A 10,080-nucleotide genomic window follows, 5' to 3' on the forward strand; every position below is an offset into this window, starting at 1 on the left:
GTATATGGGTGAGTGGGTAGATGGATGGAAGGATGGATGGATGGATGGGTGGATGGATGAGTGGATGGAAATATGGATGAATGAGGGGATGGATGGATGGAAGGATGGGTGGGTGTGTGGAAGGATGGATGGAAGGATGAGTGGGTGGGTGGAAGGATGGATGGAAGTATTGGTGGGTGGGTGGATGGATAGATGAGTGGATGGGAGGATAGATGGATAGGTAGATAGATGGGTGGATGAGTGAGTAGATGGTTGAGTGGATGTGTGGATGGGATGCATGGGCGGATGGAAGGATGGATGGATAAGTAGATGGATGGATGAAAGGATGGATTGGTGGGTGGATGAGTGGATGGATGGATGGATGGATGGAAGGATGGGTAGATGGATGGATGGGGGTGGATGGATAGATGGATGGATGGATGGATGGAAAGATGGGTAGAAGGATGGGTGGATGGGTAGGTGGATGGATGGGTGGATGAATGGATGGATGGATGGGGATGGATGGATGGAAGGATGGGTGGGTGGATGGGTGGATGGATGGGAGGATGGAAAGATGGGTGGATAGATGGATGGATGAAGGAATCAGTGACACAGCCTTTGCCTCCAAGGAACTCACAGACAGCATGTGAACACTAGTCTCCAGGTACAGGCAGATCACAGTCCATGCCATAAATGGAGGTTCACGAACCTTGAGAGGCCAGAGGAAAGTGTGGGTCACTTACCTGGACTCCCTGGGGGAGTCCCTGGAGGAGGAGGAGAAGTAGGAGGAGAAGGCGAGGCTGAACCCTCATGGGAACCACCACCACCCTTGAGCCTCTGCAGCTGCTTAGGTTCTGAGCAGAGCCTTTCTCACACCCCCAGGGAAGAAGCTCTCACTGTCCCCATTTTAAAGATAAGGAGAATGAGGCCCAGAGTGAGCAGCAGACCTGGCTGAGTGGCTTGGGTCCCTGCTCGTGGGGAAGTGTACACAGCAGAGAAGCGGGGAAGGATGCTCCAGGCAGAGGGAATAGCACAGGTAAAGGCATGGAGGACCCAGGTCGTGGTATGCAGTGTGGCAAGACCAGGGCGGGGATGGCCGGGTAGGGTGTTGTTGGTCTCTGGGCTACAGGTGTCATTGCAGGGCCCTGGGGTAGTGACACTGACCAACTCAAGGGCCAGAGTTGTGTTTGATTTAGCTCTAGGGTGCCGTGTGAACCCCAGGGCTGACTTGGTATGGGACTTGGAGGTGTCTGGTGACTCACAAGTGATGGAAAGGCAGAAGGGAAATGGAGGCAGGTAGGACTGGCCCCAGGGGAGACAGGAGGTGGGAAAACAAGAAGGCTGGTGACGGTCCCCACAGGTGGGCAGGGGACAAAGAGGACAGCCACAGGAAAGGGCTCTGACAATGCCACCAGTGGCCAACTCTCCTACCAGCCTTGTCTCGGATGGTCGATGAGGCCCTGGTTGACCCATGCTTCTGTGGAGCCTTGGCCTTCTTATCTGCACAGCAGGTGCAATGCATTTTGTCCCCCCGACTCCTCACTGCCCCTCCAACAGCCCCCACCCTGTGCACCTGTGGGGCACAAGTGTGGCCTGAGCCCTTGGAAAAGGCCAAGGGTGGTGGTGTCACGGTGACCCTCAGGACAGGGTCCTTTTTAAAGAGCACGGTGCTCATCATGGCGGCAGGGGGTGAGTATAGGGTGGGGCTTCTGGAAATTTCCATAAGCACTGAGTCCAGCCCTTCCTGGGTTGATGCTGGGACCCTGGCCCCATCACAGAGTACCAGGCCCACCTCTGCCCCCCCACTTCCTCAGGACCCCACTGCGCAGTGAGGTGGGTGGAGGGCAGCTGACTTGCCGCCACAGACAAGTGGCGCAAGTGGGGCCTTATGGCAAAGGACATCTGTTCTCTCTCAGCGCTGGGGCCCCACGTCCAACATCGAGGTGCTGGTTGGCAGGGCTGCACTCCCTCTAGGCACCAGGGGAGGATGCTTCCTGGCTCTCCCAGCATTCCTCAGCTCCCAGTGTTCCTCCGTTGTGGCCACTTCCCTCCAGCCCCTGCCTCTGTCTTCACCAGGTCTCCTCTGAGCCTGAGTCTTCTTCTCTTCCATCTCTTTTTTGTTTGTTTGTTTGTTTTGAGACGGAGTCTTGCTTGGAGGCTGGAATGCAGTGGCCTGACCTCTGCTCACTGCAATCTCTGCCTTCCAGGTTCAAGCAATCCTCCTGCCTCAGCTTCCCGAGTAGCTGGGATTACAGGTGTGTGCCACTGTGCCCAGCTAATTTTTGTATTTTTGGTAGAGATGGGGCTTCACCATGTTGGCCAGGCTGGTCTTGGACCTCCTGACCTCAGGTGATCCGCCCCTCTTGGCCTCCCAAGGTGCCGGGATTACAGGCGTGAGCCACTGCGCCTGGCCCTCTCCATCTCTTGTATAGACCCTCTCATTGGATTTAGGGCCCACTTGGACAACCCAGGGTGACCTCCTCTCCATCCTTTCCTTAATCACATCTGTAAAGACCTTACTTCCAAATAAAGTCACTTGCCCAGGCTCTGAGCAGACGTGAATTTGGGGGGTTACTCTGCCATTCCCCAAGCTGGCATGTGGCCCAGGCTGGTGTCCCTGGTGGGCAAGAGTGAGATGGGCAGAGTCTGAAGGCCCGCCCCCGCCCTGCCCCCACTTCTACCAGACCAAGGCCCTGGCTGCCCTTCCCCAAGCTCCCTGGTGGGCTGGAGTGGCCTTTAATGGGCTGCCACAGGGTGCCTGTGCAGAAAGCTCTCAGAGCAGCCCCTGAGGTTTTGGAGACCTGAGTGCCCAGTGCCCGGTGCCGGCTCTGCCCCTGGTGCATGGTCCCCACTGCTGTGTGGGGCAGGTCAGCAGGGCAGACAGAGGCCATGCCCCCAAGACCAACCCAGTGAAGGCAGGAGATTGTCCATCTGCAGAGGCCCGGGAGCTGGTGTCAGGACAGCTGAGGGCACCTCTCTTGGTGACATGAGGTTAGGAGCCATCGCTGTGGAGTGCCACTAGCTCCTGGAACTAGGGGCTGGGAACCCCATTAGCTGGCCATGTCCCACGTCTTGGCACGGCTCTTCCCTGACTGAGGGTCCACAGCGTCCTGCTGGGTGGCCGTGTCATTCACACCATCCTAATGGGAGCGCCGGATCCTGGGAGGGGCACACCCTCCACACTCTCTCCTCGGCCAGTGGCTCATGACATAACTTCACTCGAGGCCACGCTCAATCCACTTCGTGGGCTCGTGGTCAGAGGGTGAAGCAGACATGGGCTATGGCCCTGAGGGGCTCACAGGTTAGGGCCACACTTAGGGGCAGGGACCAGCAGGCATGGGAGGTGCTGTAGAAGAGGGTGTGAGGCACCTCGTTCCACAGCCCCAGGCCATCGCCAGGATCCGGGGTGAGGTGCCTTTCGTCGGCCCCAGTGGCTGGAATATCGGACGCCAGGCTCCTGGGCTGGTCAGCCTCCCCCTAGAAGGACTTTAGTCCACCAACCCCATGACTCCCCTGCCTGGCTATACCTGAGCACTGTTTCTAGGCTACACCCTTATTCGGGAAAGAACATTGAATCGGCCCTTTCCTGGAGTCCATTCAGTCCACCACCCCACCGCCCAGCCAGGCCCCCAGGGTTGAGGAGGAACCAAGGCCTGGAGGAGCGGCCCCTGCTGCAGCCTGCAGCTCCTCTGAGCAAGATGAGCTCACTCTGCGCCCTGCCAGGTGGTCTCCTGGGGCAGGGGGCAGGTCTCAGCGCTGGTGCCACCGTTGTTGTGGCTCGAATGGCCAGGGCACTGGTGAAGGAAATGGCACATTCTTGAACCCCGTGATCACTTCGTGGGAGAGACTGTGACCCAAGGGATCCAGCCAAGCGAGGATGTGGTTCCTCGCTCTACAAACAGCGGCCCATTAGGCTTTATCTGCGGATGGTCACCGGCCTGGCCCTGCAGGGGCTGATTGTCCCCAGGCGGGCAGTAGCATGCGACTGGGCTCCCTGGCCTTGATGAAGACTGGGAGACAGGGGTAGGCGAGGGAGGAGGGGGAGGGATGCAGAGCACAGTATCAGGGGCAGCCATCCTGGGCCACAGCGGGAGCACTAGAGGGCAGCTTGAGCCTGGACCACGTGGCCTGCACACCCTCTAGTCTGGACAGGCCTGCCAGGTCTCCGGCCATCCAGGCCCATCTGAGGAGGGTGAACAGCCAGGGGTGGGGTGAACTTCTCCCGACTGGGAACTCCAAGAGGGGCCACCATCAGGGTGTCTCCTGCGGCGGCGCCCGGCCTGGGGAGCATCCGGGCAGGCCGTGTGGCCAGGGCCAGCAATGCTTCCAGGCTTGAGGGGCAGGTTAGTGGAGGGAGGGGCTTTTCCGGGAGGGGACAGATCCCAGCCGAGATGAGCAGGGAGCTGGGGTGATGGACAGGATGGGAGAGGGGCAGGAGGCAGGGAGGAGGTCCCAATATATTCTCTGGGGGTTGCCCAGACACCCAGTTCAGGCTCTGGCCCACGACCTTGGCCCAGACGCCCCTCATCCCAGCCTCTGAGCCGTGCTATTCCCCAAAGCTGCCCCACCCTCTTCTCAGGACTCCTGGACTCCTCCCACCCTCAGCCATCCTGGGAGGGGCACCAGCCTCCCTCTCCCACCTCTCCCCAGTCTCTCCAGTCTTTGCCCAAGGGCATCATTGATGCAGAGCAGAGGACACCCGAGCTCCAGGCTGCCAGCCTAGGGCCCACCCAGCACCCACCTACTGAGCTTTGGGCCCAGTCTTTTCCTTCATGCTCGGTGATCTCCAGACCTTTGCTCATGTTGAATCCCTCCTGGAATGCTGTCCCCTTTTCTAATGAGCTCCGACACATCCATCAATACCCGCATCTCCTCCAGGAAGCCCCTACCTCAAGCACCCTGACTCCAGCAGGATTTGACTCTCCTGGGTTCCTGCAGCACCTTCGCTGTGTCCCACGCTGAACTGTGAGCCCCAGAGGACCTCATGCAACCAGGCCAGGGAAGCCGCTCGGGGCAGTAGCCATCTCTGTGGAGCTGTTTCTCTCCCTCTTTTTCTTGTACTCATTCATTCATTCATTTCCTGGGGGACTTCTCCACTGGGCTAGAGCTGGGGGCCAACAGCAGGTGCCCCATGACCGTGAGTTCTGGCCCGAGGGACAGAGGGTGGCCAAGCCCCGGCAGGGCTGGGCTGCCGAGCGAGGCCAGCAGAGCTCTGACAGCTGACAAATGGCCCCTCTGCAGCTGCGGGGCGCCAGCTAATAATTCCCCATCTTCAATCAGGCCCGGCTGGCAGGGCCCTTTCGATCCGGGTAAATGAGTACCTGGGGTCAGGGCTGGCTCTGGGAATCAGCCTTCTGGGGCCATGGAGGGAGGCCCAAGGAAAACACTGCACCCGTGGAGGGCCCTTGTGGAGCTGAGGAGGAAGAACAACAGCGGGCGGGCTGGGGCTGTCGGCTTCTCAGCACGCCCGGGCCTCACTGACCCGTGTACTCGCCTCCCCTGCTCACCCCCCGGCCTTGGGCAAACGTGCACCGAGGGCCACCGGCACTTCGGGCTTCCATTAAACAGCCATTTGTTAAGCACCAACTGCATGCCAGACCCTACGCCAAGCCCGAGGGTGGGGAGCAGGAGAGATGGCAGGGTGGGGTAATGAGCATTTATTAAGTACCTACTGTTGCTGGGCCAACCCCACCTGTGACCTGCAGCAGGTCCCACAGCCCCAAGCCTCAGTTTCCTCACCAGTGCATGACCAGGACATAGCATCTCCTTGAAGGGCTATGAGAGTCTAACAAAATACCTTCGATAAATGTACAGCAGGCTTTGCCAAGTCCCAGATATTCTCACTGCACCCTTACACCCTCCTGTGCAGTGGAGACCTATTGTTAGCAGCTCCATGTAATGGGTGAGGAGGCTGAGGCTCAGAGAGGGAGAGACACTTACCCGTGGTCACACAGCTGCAAGTGAAGGAGCGGGCTCCAGGGCTGGGCTGGAGGCAGGGGTAGGGGAACTTGGAGGGGCCCAGCTTGGGCCGTGCCGTGCCAAGCAGCTTCCCTGTCACCCTCAGGTTCTGGAGGACCGGATGCAGCTGGAGTGCAAGTGTCACGGCGTGTCTGGCTCCTGCACCACCAAGACCTGCTGGACCACGCTGCCCAAGTTCCGAGAGGTGGGCCACCTGCTGAAGGAGAAGTACAACGCGGCCGTGCAGGTGGAGGTGGTGCGGGCCAGCCGCCTGCGGCAGCCCACCTTCCTACGCATCAAACAGCTGCGCAGCTATCAGAAGCCCATGGAGACGGACCTGGTGTACATCGAGAAGTCGCCCAACTACTGCGAGGAGGACGCGGCCACGGGCAGCGTGGGCACGCAGGGCCGCCTCTGCAACCGCACGTCGCCCGGTGCGGACGGCTGTGACACCATGTGCTGCGGCCGAGGCTACAACACCCACCAGTACACCAAGGTGTGGCAGTGCAACTGCAAATTCCACTGGTGCTGCTTCGTCAAGTGCAACACCTGCAGCGAGCGCACCGAGGTCTTCACCTGCAAGTGAGGCCGGGCCCGGAGGCAGCCGCGGGCACCCCAGACACCCAGCGGCATTTTGCACATCCATCCTCGCCTTCCCTGCCTTGGGGCTGCCAGCGGCAGGCAGAGGCAGGTGCAGAAGCGGGGAGCTCCACGTGCAGGAGGACACTGGCCGGGGCCCACACCCTCTACCCACCTCCCTGGGGCTCCTTCCTGCCACCTCCTCCCATCACCTCCTGCTCCCCGACGGGGCCCAGCAAGTTCCCTTTCTTCTCTCTGGGAAAATGAACCTCCAGGACACATGTGTATCCCAGAGAGCAAAGTGATGACGAGACTGAGCGTCCCCTGCCCCACCTGGCAACATGGACATAGAAAAGCTACGCTGGCTGGCCCCTCAAGACCGATTCCCAGGCCGAGTCTGCCGCTGGGCCCTGGGGCGGTGGGGACAGATGTTGACACAAATTATTTATGTTTTCTTAGTATCAGAAGAGGATTCTCAGCACTAATGCGTAGCCAGTCGTAACTCCGTACTTTGTGTCAGCCCATCCCCTCAACACCCTTTCTGTTTCCTTTCCCAGCCCCACCTGGCTGGCCCTCTGCCCCTGCAGAGCGGAGGCAGCCTGGGGTTGATGGGGACCACGCAGTGCCTGCGGGTTCTAGAAGTAAGCTGGGCAGGGGCTCGTCGGACCACACAGCCCTGACCAGGCCTTGGAGGAGAGCCATGGACAGGCTCCTCCAGGCCATCTTTCCTTCTTTTGAAAATCCTATCAATGGCTGGGCGTGGTGGCTCATGCCTGTAATCCCAGCACTTTGGGAGACCGAGGCGGGTGGATCACCTGATGTCAGGAGTTTGAGACCAGCCTGGCCAACATGGTGAAACCCTGTCTCTACTAAAAATACAAAAATTTGCTGGGCATGGTGGCGGACACCTGTAATCCCAGCTACTTGGGAGGCTGAGGCAGGACAATTGTTTGAACCCAGGAGGTGGAGGTTGCAGTGAGCTGAGATTGCGCCACTGCACTCAAGCCTGGGTGACAGAGCGAGACTCTGTCTCAAAAACAAACAAAAAAAAGAAAAGAATATCGAGCAAATCAAAATGTCACCCATGCCAGGTTCCAGGAGTGTGTTGTTCCCTCCCTCATGCTGTCGCCCTCCCGGCCTGGCACCTCCAGTTTACAGAGCCCCCTTCCCCCTGGAGCCAGCCTGACCCCTGGGACAGTGCCGCCGCGGGGTGGGCAGGCAGGTGGTGAGTGGTCAGGGATGTTTGTCCCATTTGACAGATGGGGACTCTGAGGCCCAGAGTGGCACAAGGACCTGCCAGAGACCCTGCAGCTGTGAGTGGAGGCTTACACCTTTCTCCTGTCCAGCCTGGGGCTCTGGACCCAGGAGAACACATCAGGATGCCCAGGGTGGCAAGAGGTGGCTCCCATGCCTTGAGGCACTCGGCTGCTCCCTCCTCGCCATGACAGCCTCACTGGGGCTTGCACTCCCCTCGGTGCCTTTGAGGGTTTGTCTGGCCCTGTCCTAGTCCTTTCACCTTGACTCCAATGTTGAGAAAATCTGTATCCAGAGTTGGACGTGTCCTTTCTGGACGTTCCCACCCCTGTCTCTGAGGAGCATGAGTGACAGAGGGAGGAACTCGTCCGAGGCCAGAGAGGATAGTCTGCAGCTGGCTCCTGGTGCACCCTCCACTGCCCACAGCCTGGCCCCCGTTTAGGGTGTGTTCTCTTGGAAGTCTGTGGGAATGTGTTCTTGAGCAGCCGACAAGCCAAGGGCCTGGGCCCAGCCTGGGGCAAGTGAGTCCCTCCTGGGCTCTGACCCTGTGGTCCAGCCCATGTGCCCCTAACCATGCCTGGATGCTGTGAGTCTCTGGGCCACCATGAATACCCCACCCTCAGCCTGGCGCCATCCCCTCACCCTCCCCAAGTCCCAGAACACCCCTGAGTCCATAGGCCCGGCAGCCTCTGCAAGGAACCTGGTTAACTTATGATGTTATATAGCGTCGAAATGTCTATAGTGTCTTTAAATTATTGTGACCTACACTGGGTACTGGAGTGGGGGATGGCTGCGGCCCCATCCCTCATCCCCCATCCCATCCCCCATCCCTATCCCCCATCCCTATCCCCCATCCCTATCCCGCATCCCCATCCCCCATCCCATCCCCCATCTCCCGAACCAGGCTCCTCCTTCTGCTTGAACAGACCCTCGGGGCCCCTGATGCCACCGAGCCACTCGCACTGTCCCTTGGCTGCTGGGCACCCCACTGAGCCCCTGCCCACCCCGAAGTCTGTCAGCAACAGGCCCTTTGCCTGGGTGAGACGGGGGTCAGGGTGGCCCAGATGGGGGTGATGGCGACCAAGGTGCTGCATCCCGCCCTTCTGACGGCAGCCTCCCCTGGAGGGGAGCGCTCAGCCCAATAAAAGCTGGAATCAGAAAAGTGAGTGTGTGTGTAGTCCCCATGCGATACACCTACAGCTGCGGCCCCACCAGTGGGGACACATGCTCTGCCCACCGAGGACGAGCCCCCGAGGCCCTCATGTGCCCCCAGCTATCTGGCTTCCCCGTGCCCCTCTGTGGGCCGTCCTTCCCATCCTCACACCAGAGAACCTTGCCCAGAGCCCACCCTGGAGCTCGAGTCATGCCTACCTGCCTCCAGGCACCTTTGGGCTGGCCCCACCCAGCCAGGAGCACTGGGGCACTGGACACAGACCCTGAGGCCTTGCTGGACAGCACCAGGCTCAGGCGCAGGGACAGGAGGGCCGTGGGCCTGGCACCTGGTTACCGGGGGCTGGGCTGGAGCTACTGTAAGAAGAAGGGACAGCAGGCCCCTAGGCCCCTGAGCCTCTGCTCCGCTCTGACCAGGGCGGCGTCTGGCTTTCAGGGTCCCTGTAGGTCCATCCAGCTGGGGTCTGGTGGATTTTGGCTCCACAGCCCTGGGGCCTGCCTTGATCTCACCAGGCCTGGGAAGGTGACATGAGGCCCCCAGAAACTCAACAGCCTGCGGCTGGCCACAGGCTCCGCTGCTCCTCCCCAGAGCCCAGCTGTGGCAGGGCCTCCCAGCCTGCAGCCTGCGAGAGCCACGCACACGGCAATGCACGGTGCTCCCCCGAGGGGCGGAGGCATGTGGCAAGGCCGGTCTGGCCACTGCCCGCTGTCCCAGCAGCCTGGCATCGGGCGAAACTGCTGATCAAACAGACCCCATCCTTGCTGTGCCCAGCCTGGGCACCCACGGAACTGGCCCCAGACCCAGATCCCAGTGGAGGGGCTTCTCAAGGGGAATGGATCCCTCCAGGGTGCGGAGAAGGGGCGACAGCCAGAAAAGCACTGGACTCACAGCCCCAGCCCTGTTCCTTCCTGATGCATGGGCAGCCTCTGGGGCGACCCTCCTGGATGTACAGCCTCAGTCTCCCCATCTAAGAGCAGGGGGTAGCCTGGGGCCAGGACTTGGTGGTCAGTAGGGCCCATGGGGCTGGCGTGCATGGGGCCTGGGCTGGGCAGTTTGGCAGGAGGCCCTGGTTCCCTGTGAGACAGTAAGTGAATCGGCGGCGGCAGCGGCACGCCGGGGTCCGGCTACTCCCACAGGGC

The 10,080-nt window shown here is 60.4% G+C and overlaps 1 protein-coding gene across 2 annotated transcripts in view; it reads left to right on the forward strand.

Moving 5' to 3' along the window:
- Positions 1-8,916, forward strand: part of WNT7B (Wnt family member 7B) — a 55,851-nt gene extending 46,935 nt beyond the window's left edge. For both annotated transcript variants that reach the window (XM_073006608.1, XM_073006607.1), the window contains exon 4: positions 6,044-8,916. In XM_073006608.1, the coding sequence (XP_072862709.1) occupies positions 6,044-6,523 (480 nt within the window). In that variant the 3' untranslated portion in view covers positions 6,524-8,916. The remainder of the gene's footprint in view (positions 1-6,043) is intronic.
- Positions 8,917-10,080: the final 1,164 nt, after the last annotated feature.

Source organism: Chlorocebus sabaeus, chromosome 19 (genome assembly GCF_047675955.1).
Source record: "Chlorocebus sabaeus isolate Y175 chromosome 19, mChlSab1.0.hap1, whole genome shotgun sequence".
Taxonomy (NCBI): domain Eukaryota; kingdom Metazoa; phylum Chordata; class Mammalia; order Primates; family Cercopithecidae; genus Chlorocebus; species Chlorocebus sabaeus.